General features: G+C 36.9%; 2 protein-coding genes and 1 long non-coding RNA gene across 15 annotated transcripts; 1 reads left to right on the forward strand and 2 right to left on the reverse strand.

Annotated features, from left to right (window-relative positions):
• Positions 1-110: 110 nt before the first annotated feature.
• On the reverse strand, positions 111-13,709 carry si:ch73-109d9.1. Of its 10 annotated transcripts, none has more exons than XR_015476851.1 (9): positions 13,577-13,709; positions 12,842-13,178; positions 10,409-10,971; positions 5,780-5,871; positions 5,554-5,679; positions 4,899-4,976; positions 4,731-4,820; positions 4,537-4,641; positions 111-221 (listed from the first exon to the last, which is right to left on the reverse strand). XR_015476851.1 is itself a non-coding variant. In XM_087237498.1 (7 exons), the coding sequence occupies exons 2-7, from the start codon at positions 13,152-13,154 to the stop codon at positions 132-134; spliced, it is 1,239 nt and encodes a 412-aa protein (XP_087093624.1). In that variant the 5' UTR covers positions 13,155-13,178; positions 13,577-13,709; the 3' UTR covers positions 111-131. The 10 variants fall into 10 exon arrangements, 4 of the variants coding, with proteins under 4 accessions (XP_087093624.1, XP_087093623.1, XP_087093622.1 ...); XR_015476852.1 differs by having other exon boundaries at positions 5,554-5,699; XR_015476849.1 differs by having other exon boundaries at positions 12,842-13,208.
• LOC141386172 (uncharacterized) lies at positions 13,067-26,047 on the forward strand. Of its 4 annotated transcripts, none has more exons than XR_015476869.1 (4): positions 13,067-13,321; positions 15,990-16,102; positions 17,753-18,050; positions 25,206-26,047. It is a non-coding gene; the product is annotated as an uncharacterized LOC141386172 (long non-coding RNA). The 4 variants fall into 4 exon arrangements; XR_015476867.1 differs by having other exon boundaries at positions 13,067-13,242; XR_015476870.1 differs by lacking the exon at positions 15,990-16,102.
• si:ch73-109d9.3 lies at positions 16,227-25,933 on the reverse strand. Its single transcript, XM_087237501.1, has 3 exons — positions 25,191-25,933; positions 22,846-22,964; positions 16,227-21,555 (listed from the first exon to the last, which is right to left on the reverse strand). The coding sequence occupies exons 1-3, from the start codon at positions 25,474-25,476 to the stop codon at positions 20,548-20,550; spliced, it is 1,413 nt and encodes a 470-aa protein (XP_087093627.1). The 5' UTR covers positions 25,477-25,933; the 3' UTR covers positions 16,227-20,547.
• Positions 26,048-26,347: the final 300 nt, after the last annotated feature.

The following is a 26,347-nucleotide window of genomic DNA, read 5'->3' on the forward strand; positions in this document are numbered from 1 at the left end:
TAGTTTAGCTTCCAAAATATAGTTTATATTTTAGGTTAGATAGTTTAGTTAACAAAATATGTTTGACTGTGTATTGATGAGAGAAAATAAACTGCACACATGAAACAATGTTACACAGAACTAAATTTTATTCACAACTTCACATTTTGAACATCACCTCTTTGAAGCTGTATAAGATATCTCTGGCCCATAGGTAGAAGATTTCGCTCCAAAGCAGATTCCTGCAGAAAAAAAAACAGAACATTTCAAATAATGATACACAAGTTTAACCTTTTCAACTCTCAATATGAAATACAGCAATAAACTTAATACAGCCAATAATGCTTTTAATAAGCTATAGTAAGCTAGTAATCAACAGCACAGTGTGGGCAAAAGATAAAGTAACATGACAAGAGTAAAAGATGGACCTTTTTATCTGAAAGAAATATGATCGAAAACTTTATATCGCAGCACTAAGGACAATTGCCAAATAGTCAAATATGCTGATGACAGTTTTTTATCCTTGTTAACAAATACAGACAGCGATAATCATAATGAGTGTTATAAGTGGTGCAAAACAGCTGAACTACAACTGAACATTTCACACAACTTTCACAAAAAAAGAAAGAGATGGTAATTAACTTTAGAAAAACCTCAAAGGTGAAACCGGTATATTTTAATGGAAAACAAGTTGAAAAGGGTACAGGACTATAAGTACCTTGGTACAATCTTTGATACCAGATTAAAGTTCTAGCAGAACTCAGAAACTGTTGCTAAGAAAGTGTATCAGAGAATGTATGTTCTTAGGAAACTGAACTCCTTCTGTGTAGATAAAAATATATACTGAGAACTTTTTATACAACCTATATTGAGAGTATATCAAGCTTTTCCTTTTATGCTGGTTCTCCTCACTTTTCGTTGCGATTCAAAACTTAATCAAGACTTGCGCCAAGATTATTTGTTTACCTCTGCGCAGTCTAGCAGAGTTACATAAACAGCAAATGCTAAGAAAACCTCAAACATTTACATTTAGTCATTTAGTAGACGCTTTTATCCAAAGCGACTTACAAATGAGGACAAGGAAGCATTTTACACAACTACTCACACTAGGTACAGTTGCCTCGAACCGGGCCAAAGCACGCTTGTCCCCCCTCCCTACTCCCCCGACGGCCCGCGCTCACACCATATCGGGCCTCGGCACGCTTACGTCATCGCTGCTGCGCTGTTCAGAAGCGCTCTCTATGGCAAGCATTTTTAGCATTTAAATCTTTGTTCTGACTCCATAAATATATTTAGAGATATCTCTAATTATATTTTGACTAGTCATAATTATAATTCGACTAGTCAGAATAACAATTAGAGATATCTGCAATTGCAATTGTACTAGTACGAAATCAGATTGGAGATATCTGCAAATATATTATGACTAGTCATATTCCTCCATTGACTTCCATTGAAAAATATTTGCAGATATCTCTAAATGAGTTTTGACTAGTCACAATTGTAATTAGAGATATCTCTAACTGAGTTTTTACTAGTCATACATTTGGAGATGTCTTTAATTTGTAATATTTAGAGATATTTACAAATATATTTGAAGATACCTCTAATTAATTTACTAATAGTCGAATTACAGTTGTAGATATCTTGAATTGGATTTTTGACGAGTCAAAACTCAGAGATATCTGCAAATATTTTTCAATGGAAGTCAATGGAGGAATATGACTAGTCATAATATATTTGCAGATATCTCCAATCTGATTTCGTACTAGTACAATTGTAATTGCAGATATCTCTAATTGTCATTCTGACAAGTCGAATTATAATAATGACTTGTCAAAATATATAATTATATCTCTAAATATATATATTTATGGATAGTCAGAACAAGGTTTAAATGTTAAAACGGCTTGCCATACGCTCTCTCACTCAGCAGCACAGTGGAGATTTCTCTAGTTATATCGTTTCAGTCGTTTGTTATGCAGTGACATGCAGTCAAATATTTCGCCAAACAGTCCTTAGGGATGCCGTGACACGCAGTCAGATATTTTACCGAACAGATCCGCCACTTTTGGCGCTCATAAACAATCAAAGCTCTCGTGCTGCAGGAATGAGGAGGTCTGCTGAAGGCGCGCAGCTGGCGTGCTGTGAGGAGTTTGCGTCTTTAATAAACTACGGCAGTTTGCGATCACTGAACAGTAAGAATGATTAATAAATCCATATCAAACAGTCCCTTAAAAGTCACGTCTCGCTTTCGGTTTCGGGCTTTGGCGCGTTTCGCGCTCACACACAAGCGTACCGCGCCAAAGCCCAAGTGTACCGCGCTCAGGCACACCTCTTCCAACCGGGCCAGGGCCGGCCAAGTGAACCGTGCTTGAGCCCGATTCAGCGCACTCACACTTCTCAAACGATCCGGGAAACGGGCCTGGGCACGGTACGGATGGCATAGTGTGAGTAGGCCCTAAGAGCAACAATGAATAAGTTCTGTAGGCAAGTTTTAGGTATGTAAAGAAAGTGTAAGAAGCAAAACATTAGTCATTATTTTTATAAAGTGTGATAGGAGATGATTCCCATCCTCTGAAGCCTTTTTTTTGTTCTCTTGCCCTCTGGAAAAAGGTTTAGAAGCATCAGATGCTCTTCTAACAAATATAAATTCACCTTTGTTCCTGAGGTAATAAAGCTTTACAACATTACATTTTAGCAAGTTTAAAATGTTTAATATATGGGTCTTTCCTATGTTTTCAGTACTATTTATGAAGTTATTATGAAGCATGCTGGATTGTGTTTTTTAATACTTTTTTGTAAGTGATTTGTTTTTTTAATGTGTTTGTTGTATCATGAAATGCTACTACCCTAATCTAATTGCCAGTGGTGGGATTAATAAAGTTGTTAAATTTAAACTTTGAAGTAGCTTATTTTGCCCACTCTGTCTGACTTATAAGTAAAACCAGTTTCACAACAGCAGATTTTCAGTCAGTTGCTTTACATATGAAAGAATCGGGTGTTAAAAGGCCCAATGACTGGACTCCTTAATGGCCCTATTGACTTAAAAACAAATTCCAGCATGTTGAAGCGTTGATCAAGCACCCTTTGTTTTAATGGAGAGAGAAACCATCTGTCTTGAATTGAAAGTATGCAACTGTTTGTAGTTGAAAGGCTTTTCTATGTCTGTAGACGTCACTTATAATGCCTATAGTACCCGAGACTGGATTTATTTGATCAAAAATGCAACAGAAACAGTAATATTGTGAAATATTGCAATTGAAACTAATGGTTTCCGTTTCAATGCATTGTAAATGGTCTTTTTTGTCTGTGATGTCAAAGCTGAATGTTCAGCAACATTATACTTCAGAGTCACACGATCCTTCAGAAATCATTCTAAGATGATTATATGATGCACAATCATATTATTCCTTAAATGGTCGAAGTTGAGAACATTTTGGTGCTTAATATTTTGTGCAATCGCTCTTCATTTTATCTTACCAACTCCAACTTTTGAATGGTAATATATATGATGTAGGAATTAGTAAATCTAACCAATTACATGAAGTATTTTCCAACACCACAACTTCTATTACAACTTTGAAGGATTTATAAAAAATGTATGTATCTGCTTTTTTTTTAATACTGTGAGTATGAAGTGCTGTGTGAGGTCTTAAAATTTATTTTTAATATCACTACTAGAGAGAGACAACCTTTAAATTCAGGTTTAAACTAAAGAGTTTCGGTTTTGATGGCCATTTTTTTTCCTTTCCATGTGATTAATACAAGCAAAATACAAAATGACAAGCAACTTATGTAAATTGATTACTTTATGGTAAACACATGAAATTCCCAACAATTTTAAGGATTGAACAGTTATCTGGTTCAATTAGCGTCACAGATTGCAACCTAACAGGTCTGTAGACTTTTGCATTTGCCAAGAGTATGCCATGCAGACAAATAATAATATGGATTTGCCAATGTGTATAAAAAACGTTGCCTAAATACTTTATGTAGTCATTTTTTGTATATTTTCTTTGTGTTCAACAGATGAAAAAAAATCTACAAGTGGAGGACGAGTAAAATAAATGATGGTTACAGGGTTTACAGGGTTTCTACAGGTTTCATCAAGTCAAATTTAAGACTTTTTAGACCATAATGAATGAAATTTCAGACTTACACAAGGCTAAATGCTAAAAATTTTAAGATAAAGTCTTAAAAAAACATTAAAAAGTATTGTTATTGTAAGGAAGATAATTAAACTATATTAATAAGTAATTAGAGTTAATAAATAAACATTTCTTAAAACTGGTATTGAAATATATTGTTAGTGATTGGATGGGTGTTGGATATAGCTTCATATGGACAAAGGAAAATTAATACCCGTTTAAAAAAATTTAAGACCTACTACACAATATTTCAGTGGATTTAAAACCTTTTAAAGCCATTTTTTTTTTTATTTAAGACATGTTAAGGCTTTTTTAAAACAATTGAAGATACCCTGCTTTAATCTAGTTCTGTTATGTTAAACATTGTCAAAAAGTAGATTTCAAATGATGTGATTAATCATCTAACCTTTGCTCTTCTTCGAAGGTAATCCCTGCGGTTGTGTAGCATCTTAGTACATCGTACAATCAGCTCTGCCTCCCGGCCATAAAACTGCGGCAGTTTAGATATAATCTTTGCAAGAAAAAAGAAACAAATACATGTCAAATTACTCTCTGCAAGCATGCCTTTATTTGTATATTTTAAAAAGAAGAAGTCCAAACCTTTGCTGTAATCGGGCTCCAATCAATGTTCCTGCTATAGGAGGCCTTCTGCCACACCTGAAACTGAGTCAGGACCTCTCTGGCCACCACCTGTATAAGAAACACACAAGTAATTGGTAATTTGACAATCATTTAACAGCTTACAAATGAATTTAAATTCATGCTTACACTGAATGTTCTCTGCTTGTTTATGGGTTGTGAATTTCCTTGTTCAGTTGAAGAATGTTCTGCAAACCTTTGGCCAATCTACAGTAAAACATACAAAACAACAAGTTAGTAAACTGCAGTTCTGTGTGGCACATTTTAACATAAATTTGGGCGCATTTATTGATATTGTAACATTCTTATTCATGTTTTGTGGTTAAGACTCACTGCCTTGCATTAAAATATGCCTTTAAATTAAATCACAGTTGATTTTTAGTTTACGTATGCTATCTTAAGTGTGTGGTCTGCTTGTTTATTATGATAACACTTGAAATATGAAGTCTGAAACAAAGAAAGTGTTCACTTAAGGGCCAATTCACATTGCATTAACAGGTGGTTACCAGTTGCAACAGACACTGTGTAAGGTTTTGTTGGCATTATTGACCAATATCGACTTTAGTCAGGTCATGATATGTGTGAGAAGTGACTTATTAAGATTAGTCTGTGATTTGGCCTTAAGATTGTTTTATAGGAAGTGCTGAAAGTTTGTCTGAATGTCTGCAGTCTTGGATTAGTTTACAAAGTCAGAATGAACGATAAAAATAAATTAAATTGTGAATAATTTTAAGACTCTTCTGCTTTTGTTGGGAAAAAGTACACAAATCCATCAGATAATGACCTGTGTACGAAGGGGTTAATAGTTGTCCAGTCACTTCAGGACAGGAAGGCATCAACAATCTCAGAAATCTGGTGCAAATGAGCTGGAGGTCTTGCAATGTCCAACATCTGTGTTCATCAAAGGATGCTTGAAGATTGAACGGAAGACTGAGGTGAAGGAAACCAAGCATTTGGACTAATTGGAGCACTTTTTGTTATCAGGAACTGGAAATAGACATACTACCAACCGTTATGTCTGATGGTTCATTTACTTTTTCCAACAAAATGCGCCATGCAAGTTGAAAAAAGGGATGCAGGGTACCTTTTGTTTTTAGGAATTCTAAAAAGCAAAAAAAAAATCCATAAACATCCAAAAACAAAGTGCTGCATACAGCATTTTTACTGTTGTTGAAGAGAATACAACAAATACATAATCTATAACAGCTCTTATACGTACATTGATAATACAACAGCAAAATAGTTCATTTTGGAGTAAATCGTTACCAAATTTTAATTTACAGATGTAATAGTGTGTTCACACTTGGCAAGTTTGGTTTGATAAAAACCTGAATCTGTTATTGACGTTCACTTGAATAAGAGTGAATGCTGCCATCTAAGGACATGTCCACATGTACATGGGTATTATTATGAACAGAGTTTTCCCAGCTTTTGTTTAAAAAAAAACATCCATACACATGAAAATGCACTGTGAAGCATGTTAGGTTCCTGCCAAACCAACAGGGGGCGATGATGAGAGTTTTGTGCTGGTTCACACCAAACGGAATTAAGAAGGAGTGGGCAAAGAGAGGCTTCATGAAACATTAAAAGAGTCAAAGCAAATGTATCGAAGCTTCGAAACGTTTCGAAACCCGTCTCTACACCAAGTGGTCATTTTAGGTATTGCTCTGGAACAGGTTTAGTAAAAAACAGTTCAGCAAATTTAGGAATTAAACTTCATGTTTTAAAGTCTAGGTTTCAAGTGATTTAGTGGAGCAGTGACAGTTCTAACAATGCAGAGATAAAGGGTTAGAATCCAGGTTAATGCAGCTATAGATGTTCTGTTTTGTAATGTGTTTTGTTTTAACATTGGTCTGAGATCCGAATGAACACTTTATGGATAAATATGTCTTGTTTTAGTCGTAAAAAGTTACATCATTGAAATACATCAAGCCAAAATTTAAGAGTGTTTGTACAAGTCAGGATTTGAGCTCACGTCATTTGCAGCGCAGTTCCTCTGTGCACACGCGCAGTTCACTAGGCTACATGAGGCAGTTTTTTTTGACCATGTCAGTCAAACGCAAATTCAACAGGTCTCGAAACGCTTCTGAAATGACCGATGCTTTTAATAGCTTTAGTCACTTGACCTGGTGTTTTGAATCACTTTAGTCATGTGATCTGTGTTTCGCATCATGCTTCGGTACAGTGTTTCGGAACACTTGTTCTTCAGGATCTTGCCACTGTGTCAAAACGTCAGTTTCACTTCAGCCATCCCTAGAACTCATTATTTTTGCAAGTAAATTGCATACAAGCAAATGCAAACATGAGAACAAAGGTGGAATACCATCCAGCGATCAAACAATGCGGAATATGCAATACGTTTGTTGCAAACGTGCGAAATTAGCTCCTTCCACATTTAGTGTGAACCCAACAGTGTTGGCTGAGCAGAAAGGAGAAAACAGTGTGCACGCAGACGTCATAAGGGGAAAACTCAGATTGTATCAATTTCAGTCACAAAATATTCCATTTTCATGAAGGCAAAGAGTGAGGCTATGCAAAAAAAAATTTAAAAGTAAATTTTTGAAAATACCCATGTTTGTATGGACAGGATCTAAACCATGGTGCACACCAAATAAGCAGATTGAGACCTGCTAAGAAAGAGATGGTTCACAGTTCACTTCCAACAAGACATTGAAATAAACCAAACAGGAGATGTGGCTATAAAAAGGACAGAATGCACACATAGGGCTGAACAATTAATCATAAATTAAATTGCAAAGCTGGGATTGCTATGCACATCTTGTCAGTAAAGGATAATTTTCTGTAGTAAATCTGCTCCAAAGGCCAGAGGGCGCTCTAACGCAAAACTCAAAAAACCCACAAAGAAGAAACCCAGGAAATTGCAGTTGCTGAAAAACAGAAGATTCTACTACTTTCAGTGGTTCAATGAGACTAATTAGCACGCGACTACAGAATAATCTTACGTAGTGAGTTGCGATATTTTGTTATTCGGTGATATATATTGCGACATAAATACAATTTCACCAGATGACTTAATATCTCTATTTGGAAAGAATTGATTATTTTAGTTGATTGATTGGGATGATTCTGTAGGTGCATCTGGATTAAACCTACAAGCATCGAAAAATACAATAAAGAAAAAAATACAAATGAAATAAACCGTTTGTGTTGTTTTCATTCAGGTACAGTAATTGAATATTAAAATGTAAAATAATACTGCATAGTCTTCGTTGTATGAATAATTCAATAAAATTAATCATTATTATGGTTAAAATTGGTACAATTTCTTATGCCTGAATGCTTTTATCATTCTCATACAGTCAGGCCCCAAAAACACATGGAAATTATTAATTATAATCCTACCATGCCATGTCCTGCGATGTGACTTATCGCGATTGCTCACGTTGCGATATCAACTCTGAAATGATATATTGTGCAGCCCCGCAATCAACTGAAGATATAAAGTGAGTTTGGAGTAAAATCAAGTTATTAAATGGGGTATTTTCACATGTTTTCAGATGTAGCTGCAACACAGAGTCATACTCAACCGAGAAGCTACACAAACATTCGTCATTATCACAAGACGATTATCTCAATTTTCTTATTTTCAGAATAAATCAACTTTTGAACGCAATTTATTTGAGTAGCTTGTAAGTGAACAACAACTCTGTGTTCTCTACATATGAAATCATGTGCTGGAGATTTAGGACAGCAAGTTTTACTGACAACATGCGCATGAAAATCATCTTCGATTAATCCTCCAGCCCTACTTTCAAGTAGGGTTGGGTGATAACAACCAATTTGCCATCGTACGATGTCTAATGTGAAACACCGCGATGGACGATGGCATCATCATCATAGGCATAGGTGAATTCATTATTTATGAATAATTAATTCATAATGAATTATTTATTTGTAGCCTACCGTTTTAACCACCTGACCTGCATGGTCTTTGTTTAACCCATAAACAAATCATAAATAAATAAAGTTACACACAAATTACCACTTGTCAATTACTTTTTCACGGTACTCTGGCATGAATGAGCAGTGTGATTTGTTTCATTATAATGGCGTTGACAAACTTGGTCGGTAAAAAAGGTGCACAAGTAACCAACAGTATCTGAGGTTTTCACTAAAATTACTAAGTACAAGCGTGAAAGCGAAAGATTGAAGCAGTGTACTGACGCTGTGACACTTTACCTGACAGACTGAAGAGTCGTTGTATAGAGACAAGATTAATTAAACATCACGTTTAACAACTATAGTGAGACGCAGTCAGCATCAGCATAGTGTAGTCTATCGGCCATCGGTCGTCTATCGGCCCAACACTACTTTCAAGAATGCCAATTGTTTCTCATTATAATCACAATGTTGCCTGTTAAAGATCAATAAAAGAGTCAGAAATGCCTGCAGCAGATCTTAATTTGTGTGTAATATGTTTCAGTTTTTACTCTTCTTATACTGTTATTATAAGCTCTTCATGAGGTCTCAACTGATTTAAACACCATGAGACGTATGCAAATGAAACAAAGCATCGTTTTGGATGTTCAGTAATTCATGTCATGAAAAAAATGGTTATTATTCATTTAGTATTTTTAGGTTGGGGTTAGTGTGAACGCCAAGCAAACAAACCAAAAGAATCAAACGACAAGTGTGAACACACCCTTAAACTACACAGAAACCAAGGTCTCCTTGTCTATCTGTACTGCAAAGCTACAGCTTAAAGATTCCATGCATAACAATTTGTCCAGGTCCTATTCAGTCGCTTAGTTGTCTGTAAGGTGTCCTCTGTTGGCTTCTTGACTTCTAACAGTGCAGACCGTTTATAATACGTAAACATAAATCAGACTGCATTGGGAAAACATGAGTGGAAATGAGAAATACACTTATTTCCCTGTTCTTCCGTGGACTTTCAGTAAATGACTCTTCATTTGCCTGGGATTCAGAAAGGTCTTTGTACAATGGGGGCAATTGTAAGACATCCCGGCGTGACTGTGGCGTCTGAGGTGAACCCGCAGGTTGGTGGCTCGATTGAATCGCATCCCGCATTGAGAGCAGCTGAAGAGCTTCTCGCGAGTGTGGATGTTCTGGTGCTGCCTGAAGTTGCTCATCCGAGCGAAGGCCTTGCCGCAGTGCGGACAGACGTGAGGTCGCTCCCCTGAGTGGTTTCGCTGGTGAACCTTGAGCTCGAAGTTGTACGCGAACGTCTGATTGCACTGCGAGCAGCTCAGAGGCTTCTTGCCCTTGTGGATGAGCACATGAGCTTTCAGATCACAAGCTCTCAGAAAGGTTTTTCCACACTGGGTGCACTGGTGGGTTCTGTCTGCATGGATCTGCTCAGGCGTTCCATGTTTGTCCTGGGAGAAACGCTTTGGGTATTTTACACTGCCGACTGCCTTTTTGCCTGGACAAACATCATCGCGAGTATAGCGGACCGAACTCTCTGAACCAGCATAGCTTTGTCCGTTTTCCGGTTGGACAAATGAATGTGCCCTCTCTGGTATGCTAGACAGCATCAGCTCTGATGTGCATAAATGACTATGTTGTGCCCTAATACCTTGATGTAGCAGTGAATAAGGTGTAAAATATGAGGTGGCATCTGGCATGTCGAGAGAGTTTAGACCTGGAAAGCTTTCTACCTGTATCTCCTCCTGATCACAAGATCCTCTGAGCTCTGCCTGACCGGGATCGGCCATTTCATCTTCGTCTCTGTTGATGCTGTCCCACACCGGAACCATCTCCTCCTCTTCTTTGACAGGTAGGAGATCCAGCTGGATTTCTGATTTTACTCGTCCATTTGGTGACGATAACGGCGAGTCCTGGTGCACATCCTGGGAAGGAGGACTTTGCAGCAGTCCCGAGTGATCTGAGTGCATCTCCTTGTCAAGAGTGAAGTCTTTTTCGGGTTGTTCTCGGGGTTTGAAGTCACTAGTGGACTCGCTCTGAAGGACAGAACTGCCTAGAAGCCTCTGCAGGAAATCCTGTGGAACTTGTGCATTGGAGTGAGGTGCGATGATCTCTTTTGTTTTTTGCCTATGTGTGTCGCTCTTCTCTTTGGAGTGTGTGTTTGTAGTAGTTGTTGTTGTTGTTGTTTGTTTGTTAGACTCCAGGCGTTGTCTGGTGCTCCACATTTCTTCAGTCAGTGCAGACGGATTGGCGGATTGTTCTCTCAGACTTAGGCCTAGACAAAGGGTGTCTGCTCCTGCATTGGAAAAATGTTTATATAATTTAGGAACAGCACTAAAAATATTCAAACATACACATGACACCTGATGTTATTAACAGGGCATAATCCATAAATATAGGACTACAGTCATTTAAAGAATGCAACAATGAATTGCTAGACAGACAGATGTTTATAGTTAAAAAACACCATTTATAAACTATGGGACATGGTTTATTCTGTTTATACTTTGATTATTTATATTATTATTTTTTAAATATTTAATAATATTAATCAGAAATTCTGAAATATTTAAGTATTCAGATTTTTTTTTTGTGCATTTTGCTATAAAAAATATTTTTTATATTACATTATTTAGTTGATTAATAATAGAATTCAATTTTAAAAATCTATATTTGAAATAAAACATATATATTTTAAAAGTTAATAATACATTTTAATTTAATACATATAGATATGCGCTATGGTTCAGTTTACAATTTTAGAAGCACTGTAACCAATATATAAAGTTCAACCGAGAATCATTAGCCCCCTTTGAAATTATTTATTTTTTATATTTCCCAAATGATGTTTAACAGAGCAAGGAAATTTTTACAGTATATCTGATAATGTTTTTTCTTCTGGAGAAAGTTTTCTTTGTTTTATTTTGCTTAGAATAAAACCAATTTAAAATTTTTAAAATCCATTTCAAGGACAAAATTATTAGCCCCTTTAAGATATATATACTTTTTCTCGATGGTCTACAGAACCAACCATAATTATACAATAAATTGCCCAATTACCCTAACCTGCCTAGTTAACCTAATTAACCTAGTTAAACCTTTAAATGTCACTTTAAGCTGTATAGAAGTGTCTTGAAAGAAATCTAGTCAAATATTATTTACTATCATCATGGCAAAGATAAAATACATCAGTTATTAGAAATGAGTTATTAAAACTATTATATTTAGAAATGTGCTGAAGAAATCTTCCCTCTGTTAAACAAAAATATTGTATAGTATACTGTATATATACAAATGTAATATTTGTCAATATTCTTAAATATTCTTACAAATTTTTAGGTTATTAGGTAATTTAAATCTTACGTTGTGTTTGTTGTTGTTTTTTTGTTTGTCAAATTTTGTTATGTGCTTTTGAGTTTCCTAAATTTGTTTGGTAACTAACAATATTTGTTTGTTTATTTATTGCCACATCACCACCTTATGTCTACAATTAATCATAATATATAAAATGGCTACAATTCATAATGATACATACATAATTAAAATGACTTTTACAAATAATATATAAAATTACAATGAATCATATTTTTTGTTTGTTTATTGCCACATCAGCTAATAGTGGCTGGCTACAATTATTATTAATAATAATACATATCTAAAAAAAAAAATACAAATAATACGTAAAATTATAATGAATAATATTTGTTTGTTTTTTTGATTGATTTATTGTCACATCTGCAGTTTGTGGATATTATTACTACTATTATTATTATTAATAATAATAATAATAACAACAACAATAACAACAATACACATATTAAAGTAATAAACAAAAATAAACGTTATTAACAGCCAGTCTTAAGCTCTAGATCAGGGGTCACCAAACTTGCTCCTGGAGGGCCGGTGTCCTGCAGATTTTAACTCCAACCCCAATCAAACACACCTGAACAAGCTAATTAAGGTCTTACTAGGTATACTTGAAACATCCAGGCAGGTGTGTTGAGGCAAGTTGGAGCTAAACCCTGCAGGGACACCGGCCCTCCAGGACCGAGATTGGTGACCCCTACTCTAGATGATGGGATATTCTTCAGCTCTTCCTAACCCACACACTGACCTGTAGTATGGCAAATACGTTTTATCAGTTTTCAGCCCTGTCTGCAACTCACCCTGAGCGGTTTCGACAGTCTGGCTCTCGTCTCTGCTGCTGGAGTCTCCTGTCCGGCCACAATCCGGACACTGTGTCCTCCTGCCCCGCTCCCTCTCCTTCTCCCATTCCCGCTCCCTCTCCTTCTCCCTCAGCTTACTCTCGGACAGCTGCAGCCTCAGCTTCAGCACCTCCACCTCCTGCTTATGGTGACCCACTTCCTCCAGGAAACTGTCCTCCACCAGCCGTGTGATCTCGAACATGGCGGACTTCAGGACGGTCTCCATCACCACCGACAGCTGCGACTGGAATGTGAGGAAAAGGGCTTCAGTCATCGTCCCGGCGCCTCGAGATGACACCTTGAGGGAGAAACGATGAAAGCAACCACCCTGAAACGCAGAAATACACAGTCTAAACACTGAGGTATCAGTGCCCTCATTAACAAACATCAAACACTTGCTGAGAAAAACAGATATTTCCAGAACACCATTCCTGTCACCAGGTGGGCGTTTTGTTTGTTGTTGTTTTTACAGCCACGTGCACTACATAACAAACCAATTATGAGTTTTTACGCTAATATAATCATGTAATTAGTGATATATCTATAACGTTGCATGTCTATGTTTATATGTTCTTCTGTTCTACAAAAATAAGCTCGCAACCTCTCTTCGGGCCTTTTAATGTAACGTTACAGAGTAAAACAATGAAACTGGACGCTGATTACGAACATGCGTTGTGTTATTCAGATGGTAAATACCTTGTGGATATGATCCTCGTGAAGAGGATTTCTTGGAAGAAATCCGCAAAATGATGCGAGTATAGACGTTATTAGTGCAGTAATCTGATCGTTAAATTGACAGTCCTCCTCAGCGGATGCAGAAAATGTAGGTGGTTTTTCTATTTTACTGCCATCCGGTGGACTGGAGAATGACCTGCACTACTATCAGTCTTCTTCTGCTGTAATTAGCATGTTATAAAGAAGGTATGATACATTACATGATGACTCAACGTTTTTATTCAGCAAGTGTAGTTTCTATTTTTCAAATGTTGAATGTGTTGTGCATCAACATGGCTGCTGAATTTTACAGATTGGGTAGGCCAGGGGGTTCAAGTGGTTTGGAAGACCCACTCCTCAATGACAAAGAATTCATTCATGAGCTCATTTGTCTTATTTTGACTGCTGTGCCATCATAAATAATAAAAATAAGCAATCAAAAAAGGCTTTAAGACCATGCGGAATTCTAGTGTGACTTAGTTAATCCGTTTTGGCCAATGGAAATAATCTAACAGCAGGTGTCCAAGAAAACATCTGACATAAGTGAAGTCGTCTTTCACTACTGTTTTTAAATAGAGAAACAAATGACAAGTAACTTTTATTCTAAATGATCAAAAAGTGTGGCTATGATGACCATCCAACAAGCTAATTCAGCTAAAATAGTGCTTAAAATGTAACCTAAATTCAGTATTTTAATGTCATAACTCAAAGTTCACACTTAGCTGATGACTGATTATAAAGCTTGTTTGGCACGCTGTCCTGGGAGAGAGCCCTGAGCTCTTAAGATCCTCGAGCCCGGGGCTCCCTCCCATTTGCAAGGTAAGAAGGGAGTTTGAGCTCAGGTAGATCTCGAGGACCCCCCTGCTGTAGTAGCTAATGAACAGTGATTGCTCTTAAGAGATTACCACTTATTAGGAGCATGTCTATGCCAAATTGAATAAGTCAATTAACTTAAGTCGCATGTTTTTGGACAGTGGGAGGAAACCCATGTAAGCACAGGGAGAACGTGTAAACAAAAACATCCACTGGCTTGGTAAGGACTAGAGCCAGTGACTTTCTTACTGTGAGGCAACAGTGCTAACCACTGGACCACCGTGCTGCCCATCTAGGATAGGAGGAGGAGTAGGGGTGGAAGGGAGGATTCTTTAAAATGAAGATGGCTGTTATATGGAACTTAGGGTATTTATAGTGGCTTAGGAATGGTCTGATTAGTGAATAATAAATTAAATAATGCGGGACCAGGCCCAAACAATCATAAGCATGTGATTCTTTCGAAATTAGTTAATAAATAAACTTCACCTAAATAGAAAATGAAGCGTATAACTACAACAAGGTCCACTTTTTTGAGAAAAAAGAACTACCCCTTTCACCAGGCTAGCTACGGGTCTGGTATAAGATTGTGACGGTATGATAACCTTGGATAAAATTATCACCATTTCACAATATTGTGATTACTGATTTAAATTAATTTTTTTAAATAAAATTTCTGGTTTAAAAGCAAAAAAAATTTTTCCACTTAAACAAAATATATTTTAGCAAACATTTAAAATATTTCTGAGCAGTAAACATATCAGGCTTAATAATTAAAATAAATCAGACTTCTGCTGTCTTCATTTCAAAAACACATTTATTTACAACTTTTAAAAAAAGACATCTTTGGATATCTTTATTTTTCTTTGGATAAAAATCTGGTTCATAGCATGCTTGGATATTAGCAAGTAAGTTATTTGTTCTCTTTTAAGTGTTTCCTGAATAGTGGGCCGAGCAGTAGCTTTTGATGTGGAGGGTCCTTTTTTCTGGAGACACTGCTGCCCTTAAAACGAAATAAAAATAGAAAAAATATATTTTTATATAAAATACTTAAATTTATATCTACCATAGCCATCAGGAGATGGGTACCATGTGGTCATAAAGGGATGAACATGGTCAGCAACAATACTCAGTTAGGTTGTGGCATTGACACGATGCTCATTTTGTACTAATGAGCCCAAAGTGTGCAAAGAAAATATCCCCCACACCATTACACCACCACCACCACCACCAGCTCGAACCGTTGATACAAGGCAGAATGGATCCATGCTTTCATGTTGTTGACGTCAAATTCTGACTCTAACATCTGAATGTTGCAGCAGAAATCGAGACTCATCAGACCGGGCAATGTTTTTCCATTTTTCAATTGTCCAATTTTGTTGAGCCTGTGCAAATTGTAGTCTCAGTTTCCTGTTCTTAGCTGACAGGAGTGGCACCCAGTGTGGTCCTCTGCTGCTGTAGCCCATCTGCCTCAAGGTTTGTCATGTTATGCATTCAGAAACGCTCTTCTGCATACCTTGGTTGTAGCGAGTGGTTATTTGAGTTACTGTTCCCTTTCTATCAGTCTGGCCATTCTCCTTTCCAGATCGTCTTGACCATGTCTACACGTCTAAATGCATTGAGATGCTGCCATGTGATTGGCTGATTAGAAATTTGCGCTAACCAGCAGCTGGACAGGTGTACCTAATAAAATGGCCGGTGAGTGTATGCATTACTTTAAAATACAATAGGAAAGGACAATGCGCCAGTTAAATGTGTGCAAAAATAAAAGCATCTTAAGTACAAACGAATAAGACTTCATGACCAATGAACATACTGTAAGTATGCTTCCAAACAACTGTAGGAGAGTTTAATTGGGTTGACATGAACACTACAAAACAACATATTGGTGACAGAAACCAAGACATGAACTTCTGGCCATTTGGTCCATTTAAATTCTAATTTCATCATTTACATCAGCAATTTTCACAGGAAAAAATAAGTGTAAATACAGTCATTTAGTCCGCAACATACATGACTTCCTGTGGTGTTCCTGAATCACCAACAATCTGTTTGCATGCATTACTGGAAGAGTTTGCTCGGTGTGTGATGTGACACAGTGTGTGGCTTTGAATCAACAAAAAACATACATAAACTACAATGAGAAGCTCATCGGAAAGCATCAGCTCTACTGTCACTCTCTTTACAGTCTAAATAACACTACATTTTAAGTTTAATCACTGGCCACCCCTGCCTGCGTAGAATCTGAACCTACAAGATCAGCCCTGACATCTTAATGTCAACAATTCAGTCCACAGCAGCAAATATACACACATTTGATCTGCAGTTTCAAAATAAAACAATAATGCTGTCCTGCTGCAATAGTGAGTTTGTGCAGCGGTTGAAAGAGCTAATGCTACACATCTGAATGCGTAAATCAAAAGAGTTGTCATATAACAGTAATAGTAATTGAGTGAGTAGCGGTTTTATTCAATAAAGCTTATAAACTGACTTAAACACTTTAAATTGGGAAAACCAACAAACAAGCAGAGAAACCTTCCAAAAACTGCAAAAATAAAGCATATTTTAGGGAGCCTCACAGTTTACCTATTTATAAATTCACAAAGTTGTCAATGTTTTAGGATCGAGTACATTATCCCCACTGTAATGAAAAAATATACACTTTTTAATAATGAATCCATAAAGCAGTGTTTGATTGTGTGGGATATTTTTTAAAGGCGTTTCTCATGTTGCGCATTAATATATATCAAAATATTTTGTTCATTAAATATGTCAGAACCCTGATGTCAATTTTCAAAACTCTAGACACAAAACTCTAAACGGTCACTACGTTTATCAAAGACTCTCCAGTGTTTAAAACTTTGCATGTTGCATTCATTTCTTTAGAGAAGTCTTCCATTTGCAGGATCATTGATTCACATCATCCTTTTATCATACAAATACTACAGAAACATTACTTTAGATCACCAGCACACAAGATGCACATCGATTCAGTAAACAAGTATTAGCAATCATTCAATATTGCTGTTTAAAATATATAATACAGGTTTCATTATGGTTTCTGCATGTAGAGGAAACAGTGCAAACAGTGGAATCACTGAACTAATGTTTTGTTCATTAAAAATGTATGTATACTGTAAACAAAACAAAACAGAATAGCAGAGTTAAATAAGTGTCTCTGACTGCACATTCCCAAATCAAAAAGCTGCATATAAAATGTCATATTTGTCAAAATATTGCAAAAATATTTTTTCAGCCATATCATATACATACAAATGTGTGTGTGTGTGTGTGTGTTTATATAAAGCCAATTTATAGGTAATGTTTATTCATTCATTTTCTTTTCAGCCTAGTCCCTTTATTAATCTGAGGTCGCCACAGTGGAATGAACCGCAAACTTATCCAGCATATGTTTTTGCGCAGTGGATGCCCTTCCAGCCGCAACCCATCTCTGGGAAACATTCATACACTACGAACAATTTAGCCTACCCAATTCACTGCATGTCTTTGGACTGTGGGGGAAACTGGACCACCTGGAGGAAACCCATGTAAACGCGGGGAGAACATGGAAACTCCAAACAGAAACGCCAACTGACCCAGCCGAGGCTCGAACCAGCAAGCTACTGCACCATCGCATCAACCATAGGTAATATATTTGTAGGTAAAATATAGAACATAATAGGTAATATATTTACATAACATGTACAAATTTGTAGTTCTAAATTTTTGCAATATCTTGACATCTATGACATATTTTTGTATATATAAAGCACTAGTATGTCACAAATGTAATTTGCATATATGTATTTCTGTATATCAGACTTCTATTTGGGATCTTTCCATCAATCTGGTCTTGTGGATTTGGCCACAGGTTCTTACATACAGTAATGTCAAATATGAAAACACTGTCTGTAAAAAGTGGTACATGGAACATAGAAACCATATACATGGAATAAGGATGGTCTAGTTGGGCCATCGTCTGTGGTAACTGATGTCATTTGAAATTTTCTGAAACTTTCATCATCTAAATATGTATTATTGTACATCAGCTTCCATGCATCAAGAGTAATGCAAGAGTAACTTATCATTTTGAGCATTTGTATCAGTTGATAGCTGATTAAATGCATGCACAGTAATCTGTAAAAGTAATGTTTGAGAGGCATTTTGAAATGGGATCAATTTGATTTTTAATTGAATTATATTGAAAAGGTGATATTACTTCAATGAACAAAGTATTTTTGACTGGTGTGTATTGTTTCCGAGCACTTAAAAAAAAGTTTTTAAGAGTTTTGGAAAACTGTGCAATTTTGGCAATGGTTGGGAATTTTGTGTCTACAGTTTTGAAATATGACACCAGGGTTCTGAAATTTATGGTAAAACAATTGTAAAAAAAAAAAAAAAAAAAAAAAACTAAATAGAATACCATTTAAAAGTGTAAAACCTTTTTTTTTTTAAGTTTCTGAAAGCAAAGTGAAACTGTTATATTGTGAAAACCATTTAATTTATTTTAAAATGTAATACTGCTCCAGTTTTCAGTGTCAAACAATCTTTCACAAATCATTATAATGTGCTGAAGCGATGGTCAAAAATAACTTCTAGATATCAAAATTGAAAAAATAATATTGCTAAACTTTAAACTGAAAACTGCTAAACATTGTGTAAACTAGATCCACTTTTTAGGATTCACTGATGAATAGAAAGCTGAAAAAAGAACCGTATTTATTTAAATTAGAAACATTTGAAGTATTTCACTGCCCGCTGAAGTATTAATTTATTTAAAATATAAATGTTCCTACAAAAAGTTCAAATTGTAGCATGGGAGTGTATTTAGACTCCGAATGTTTTGCGTTTTTTCAGAATGGATTAATTAATATGCATCAGACTCAGGCCCCTATAATACACCTGGTGCAATAAGGCGCAAAACATGTTTGATGCAATTTGTTGCTATTGTCAGACCAGCACAACCATAATTTTCCCGTTTTGAGGCACGTTGCTTAAATAGTACATCCATTTGCACCACTTTGTGGACTTTGTAGGAGTGCTGGTCTAGAAAGGAGATTTGTCAAGGCGCATTGTTGGTGCGTTGCTATTTTGAGGAACTAAAAATAGGGGCTTTTTTAGTTTATTTATGACAATTTGTTTTTATATAATGTTATTATTATTAGTAGTAGTATTTATCGAATGCAAATTTATTTTAGTTTTTATAAAAAAACAAGCTCAGATTTGTCCACCTGTCGGGTTCTGGACCATATGAGGCATAAGAATAGGACGTGTGTTTGGATATAGCTTTTCTATATTACCACACTTTGTTATTTTCGTTTATTTTTTTGTTTGCTGGAAATTAAAGTTGAATTTAGAAACAAATCTTTGCGCTTAACAAATAAAATTAAATGAATAGACAAATGATGTCTTTAGTCGAGTGGGTACAACAAGTTTCCTTATCCACAAAAGTAAAGAAGTAAGAGTAAAATTGAAGAGAATGAGAAAGTAAAAAGGCCGAATGGAGGAGGCTTGTTCTTTATCCTTGCGCTGCAGATGGTCTGTTCAACTGTTTTCTCGCTAGTAAAGCGTTCAGTTTTTACACTTACAAAGTCTGCCATGTAAATAGCAAATGCGCCATGGCGTGATGCAACTGACTCTTGAAATGAAACTGATTTTTAACCTGTTTAATGCAGGTTATTCTCCAAACACACCCATAACTCATCAAGAGAATAAGCATGCCCTTAATGCTTTTGCGCTATGCGCTTTAGACTTTGCGCCTAGATCCTTAAAAAAAGAGCCCTCATTGTGCAAATTTTGTGTACGTGATGACTATTTCGCATATCAATACGAAAAAACGCATATGAAAATTTCGGACCTCAGTGTGCAAAGACCTTTACACTGACGATCAGAATTTGCACTGTGTAGCATTACACCTGCCTTAACTAGGAAAGTTATCCGCTTCAATATATTTAGATTTATCACAATATAACCAGTATTTGCCTCAAGTGATCCAGTCACTGCAAAAAAAAAAAAAAAAAAAAAAAAAAACAAACATGTTTTTAAGAACACAAGGTTAGGGATGCATGATATCAAAAATAATTTAACCGCTAACCAAAACAACACTGATTAGCATGTGTAATGTGTAACACAACCGTATTCGGTCATACGCTGGAGTGGGTGAATTCAGAGTGAATTCTCTGATGTCTCTTTAAGTTGCATTTCTGCGTGAACCTCTTCCCGCAGTCTGCACAGATGTAGGGTCTCTCGCCCGTGTGGACCCTCCGGTGCGCTTTCAGGTTGCTCAGTTTGGTGAAGCTCCGCCCACAGATGGTGCAGCAGAACTGCCGATCACCTGTGTGGATCTGCTGGTGCGCTCGGAGGTGACACAAATGAGAGAAGCCTTTTCCGCACTGGCTGCAATTATGCGTAGTCTTTGCTGAAATATTCCGGGCGTCCACTTGGACCCTCATATTGACCACTGGAGGCAAACTTCTTCCAGGATTCACAGTATTGAAGCTTCTTTCGCCCGCTCCTTCAGGATACTGACGGACTTGAGAGAGTTTCGGCGCAGGAAGGCTTCGGTTTAGATCTACAGCTCCATGATCGCTCATTGCCGCATTGGGATGTACAACGATTTTGGTGTTCTTCCTGACGGGTGCTCTGAGATTCTGCATGGCTTGCGTTGAAACGATTTGACGTTTGACAGGTGGTGGTGGAGGAGGGAATGAGACTCGCTCCTGAACTCTGGCTGAAGGTGGGAGATGTGTTTTCTTAGCACTGTTGTGAGGCCTGATCTCCATGTCTTCCCAATCTGATGGAAGCATCACCACAACTTCTTGTTTAATGGGACTTGAGTCAGCCATTTGGGGTCTCAAGCATGGAGTTTCTGGTTCTGGCTGCGAAACGAGTGCCGAACGAGGGTCTGTTTTGGAGTTGAACCATTTTGTGGGGCTTCGGTGTCTGGCTTCGTCCTCGTCAAGTTCAGTGCAAGACGTGACTGTTGAATCTGCGCTGCGGAGGCCGTTGGTTTCTTGTACACTGCTCTGAGGATCTTTCTGTTTGTGTAGCTGAGAGTGTATTTTTAGGCACAATTGTGTGTCTCTGGGCTCTTTCGTTTCTTCTTTCACTTCTCCTGCAGGTTTTGGTTCACACACTGCCTGCTGAACAGCCTGACAAAAATGCACATAAGCTAGTTACAGAATACAAAACTTAAATATCCATGTTTTTCTTCAATATGTGAAATCTCTAACTCATTTACAGTGTCTTGTTTTTCTAGTCAAAATAGCATATTCTTCAGATGTGATAATTTAAATTGTTTTCCTGTTGCATTAAAAAAATACTTAAGGCACTCATCTTCTATGGATGGCTGACGTGAAACTGACGTTTCGACACAGTGTCAAGATACCGAAATGCAAGTGTTTTAAAACACTGCACACAAGCATGATTTGAAACACCCAGGTCATGCGACTAAGGTGATTTGAAACACCAAGGTCATGCGACTAAGGTGATTTGAAACACCCAGGTCATGCGACTAAGGTGATTTGAAACACCAAGGTCATGCGACTAAGATGATTCGAAACACCAAGTTTATGCGACTAAGGTGAGTCGAAACAGCAAGGTCATGCGACTAAGGAGATTCGAAACACCCAGGTCATGTGACTAAGGTGATTCGAAACACCAAGGTCATGCGACTAAGGAGATTCGAAACACCCAGGTCATGCGACTAAGGTGATTCGAAACACCAAGGTCATGCGACTAAGGAGATTCGAAACACCCAGGTCATGTGACTAAGGTGATTCGAAACACCAAGGTCATGCGACTAAGGTGATTCAAAACACCAAGGTCATGGGACTAAGGTGATTTGAAACACCCAGGTCATGCAACTAAGGAGATTTGAAACACCAAGGTCATGCGACTAAGGTGATTCGAAACACCAAGGTCATGCAACTAAGGTGATTCGAAACACCAAGGTCATGCGACTAAGGTGATTCGAAACACCGAGGTCATGCGAATAAGGTGATTCGAAACACCGAGGTCATGCGAATAAGGTGATTCGAAACACCAAGGTCATGCGACTAAGGTGATTCGAAAACCAAAACAAGACATATTTATTCACAAAGTGTTCATTCAGATGTCAGACCAATGTTAAACAAAACATGTTAGAAGAACAGAGCATTTAAAATCTAACATCTATAGCTGCATCACCCTGAATTCTAACACATCATCTCTGCATGCCAGTCAGGATGTTTTTTAAACTTAGATTTCTACATACAAACATATAAACACAAGCTAGAGTTCATCATGATAGCATTCATTGGTTATGGAGAGTCATTTTTATTGCATTAGATAATATTAAATCTAGTTTTATGTGCAAACTAATGATTTGTTAGATTTAACATTTTCCATGGAATGTATTATAACAGATTTCATTATTAGCAACAAAAAAATACAATACATACATTCTGTTTTGGTTCTGGAGTTGCTGAAGGTTTCTCCTGATTTGTGCTTCCTTTAGGACTGCATCTCCAGCTACTGTCAGAGGCATTTTCCTGCTTTACAACAAGCGCATTGTCCAAATCTTTAAAATAAAAACAGAGAAACATTCAGTCAAGCTTATATTTTGCGACTTAAACAAAGTGTATTACTTTAAATGAACAGACCATAATAATGCCACATTGGACAATGACTCAAGATCATCTGAAGAACTTAAATAATTCAAAAGTATAATCAAAATAAAATGCACAAAACTGACAACTATAGTTTCCTCAAAATTCATTAAAAACATGTTTTTGTCAACTGTTCTGTTCGTCAGCGTTACATACATTGTACGTTATTCTTCTTGTTTGAAATCTATTTGTGAGCTAAATCAGAGCAGCATATCCAATATTTTGTGGTTGTGTAATAAAAATCGAGAAAAAAAAAAAAACTTTATTTCACTTTATGTTGAAAATCATTAAAATGTTTTTTTATATAAGATAAACTAAATTGTCTGGATATATATATATATATATATATATATATATATATATATATATATATATATTTTTTTTTTTTTTTTTTTTTTAAAAAGCATAAAAAGGAATTTCCTTTTGTAATAATTAAAGAATTGTTTCTGATATAAATGATATAAATCATATAAATGTTTGTTGGTTTTAGATTTCACATGGCTTATAAAATCATAATATATTACAAACACAATTCCCACAAAAAATGACTTCATTGCATCAGTTCTATGATGGAAAGAATCATTCTGAAAAAGATTTATGGTCTGTATTAGTTGCTAATGCAGTAATCAGGAAGTCATCTGGTTATCATGCGACCAGAAAACGTCCACAGCAAACTTCAAAAGTCCAAAATGATTTTTTAAAAATCGAAATAACATAACATATATTAAATAACTAAAACAGTAATGTATAACTCCGGCATAAAACATAAAAACTGAAATAATACACCTTGAAACCCACAAAAGTACGAAATGTGATTGTGACACATTGACAGGTGGGGGTCAACCGCCAACTTATCCAGCAAGTTTTTACACAGCGGATGCCCTTCCAGCCGCAACCCATCTCTGGGAAACATCCACACAAACATTCACACACACACTCATACACTACGGACAATTTAGTTTACCCAATTCACCTGTACCGCATGTCTTTGGACTGTGGCGGAAACCGGAGCACCCGGGGAAAACCCACGCGAAGGCAGGGAGAACATGCAAACTCCACACAGAAACGCCAACTAAGCCGAGGTTCGAACCATCGACCCACTTGCTGTGAGGTGACAGCACTACCTACTGCGCCACTGCCTCGCCCTATCAATTATTTAGATCCTCATTATTGTGAGTAAAGATCATAAAGTCACTTTAAACCAGGGGTCACCAAACTTGTTCCTAGAGGGCCGGTGTCCTGCAGATTTTAGCTCCAACCCTAATCAAACACACCTGAACAAGCTAATCAAGGTCTTACTAGGTATACTCAAAACATCCAGGCGGGTGTGTTGAGGCAAGTTGGAGCTAAACCCTTCAGGGACACGGGCCCTGGATTGGTGACCCCTGCTTTAAAGCATCCGAAGCTAATACCTTAAAAACCGTCATTTTGTTTATGGCAAGGTTGACATTTGCATGGAATTGCTCATACAGTGTGTTGTCATAGCCAATGAATGACCCATGTAAACACACTGAGGTAAAGTTGGTTTTATTTTCACACATTTGTTTATTGACAAATTGTGACATGTGTCCTTTAATGTTTACCATGGTACTTTGAATATTCAATCTGAATTAGCATGTGGATATGACTTCAAAACAACATTAGCACTATTTAATTGATTGTAAACAATACTCTGATTGTCGTTAGCTAATAACGTGATTTCCCTATTTAGAATTAGCAAAGAATACTTGTATGAAATTATATTAGGGAGAAAGTCCGAATAAATATACAAAGATAACTAATTTTACCTCAACTGAAAACACATTGAGGTGAAGTTGGTTTTATATTCATACATTTAGACTTTATCCTTAATAATACAATTTCAGAAAAGTATTCTTTCCCGTTTCTAAATAGTCAAAACATTATGGCAGGCAATGACTATCAAAGTAAGAATTGTTCATAGTAAATAGTGCTAATGTTGTTTTCAAGTCATAATGACATGCTAATTCAGACCGAATATACAAAATATCATGGTAAACACTATAGGGAACAAGTCACTAGTTGTCACTAAATGAATATGCGAGAATAAAACCAACTTTACCTCAATTGTAAACACTGCATAACTCATGATGTCAGACATTAATTAGTAAGTTACTCACTATTCTGTGTTTCAGGGCCTTTGACATGAAGTAACCTCCTCCGGGACACTGCTGTCCGACCGCAGTCCACACACCTCACCTTCTTAAACCTCTCCCGCTCCCTCAGCTTGGCCTCGGACACGATCAGCCTCCGCTTCAGCACCTCCGCCTCCCGCTTGCCCCGGTCCATCTGCTCCACGAAGCTCTCCTCCACCAGCCGGGTGATCTCGTACATGGTGGTCTTCAGGACGGTCTCCATCACCGCGGAGAGCCGAGTCTGGAAAGTGATGACCAGCGTGTCGGACATCCTGCCTGTGTGTCTGATCTGCTCGGTTTACAGAGAGGAACTGATCGCTGGATGCTCAACAGTGACCATGACATTAACGACCCCGCATCTCGATTAATATATCGGGTATTGTATTTCCTATTCAGTAATGAGTGCACACGTGAGCGGTCTGTAGACTGAGTTTCACACTTTGACGGTCGGCGATGTAACGTTAAAACCTGACGATGAAATCCGCGTTAGCATTGAGCTCATGACATCGGCTTGGCAGTTGGAAACGCGAGAGGAAATTAATCTCCTTCGGGCGCTCGTAATGGCAAATGCTCGCGTACTGTTGATATGACTGTAGTACTAGCTCAGTTGTTTTATGAATTGAGTAAAATACGTGATGTTTGGCTAATATATCATTCAGCGTGTCAAGACGAAGCGGAGCTAAACAGACAGACAATAATGTTGTTGTTGGTGACGTCACGAGTTGTACGGTGGCCTTTTTGGACAGCACGGTACTTAAAAAAAAAACAGCACGGTAATTCAACTGGTCTCTGGTGTGAAATATGAGAAATATAATTTTTTTACAGTCTACGTGTAAAATGCACCTTGTGTATTATTTTCATTCAAAACATAACTTAAGAAAACACTTATGACTTTCAAAACTTCCTCTCATTTTCACAAAATGTAATAGACATCGCAACAGTAAAAAAACAGATTTGTTGGGATTTATGTTCTTCAGTTATTATAGAAATAAAAGTTACTTACACTTATTTAAAAGAAATAACTGGTGGGAGGCATGGGTTGACTGCAGACTGAGAGCCTTAGTGTCTCACCAGTGACGATATTACCATATCGCACTGCTACGAGTGGGATATTGCGTTTATAAAACAGTTCGACGGCATAA

This window comes from Danio rerio, chromosome 1 (assembly GCF_052040795.2).
Source record: "Danio rerio strain M-AB ecotype USA chromosome 1, GRCz13ab, whole genome shotgun sequence".
In the NCBI taxonomy this organism is placed as follows: Eukaryota; Metazoa; Chordata; class Actinopteri; order Cypriniformes; family Danionidae; genus Danio; species Danio rerio.

What these genes read in the sequence shown, in the direction of transcription:
- si:ch73-109d9.1 (XM_087237496.1), bottom strand. Translation starts at nt 13,154, where the DNA reads ATGACTGAAGCCCTTTTCCTCACATTCCAGTCGCAGCTGTCGGTGGTG. An exon ending in GACTGTCGAAACCGCTCAGG is followed by an intron (nt 10,972 to 12,841) that starts GTGAGTTGCAGA and finishes TTTCCAATGCAG; the next exon opens with GAGCAGACACCCTTTGTCTA.
- si:ch73-109d9.3 (XM_087237501.1), bottom strand. Translation starts at nt 25,476, where the DNA reads ATGTCCGACACGCTGGTCATCACTTTCCAGACTCGGCTCTCCGCGGTG. An exon ending in AGGCCCTGAAACACAGAATA is followed by an intron (nt 22,965 to 25,190) that starts GTGAGTAACTTA and finishes TTTATTTTAAAG; the next exon opens with ATTTGGACAATGCGCTTGTT. An exon ending in CTCCAGAACCAAAACAGAAT is followed by an intron (nt 21,556 to 22,845) that starts GTATGTATTGTA and finishes CATTTTTGTCAG; the next exon opens with GCTGTTCAGCAGGCAGTGTG.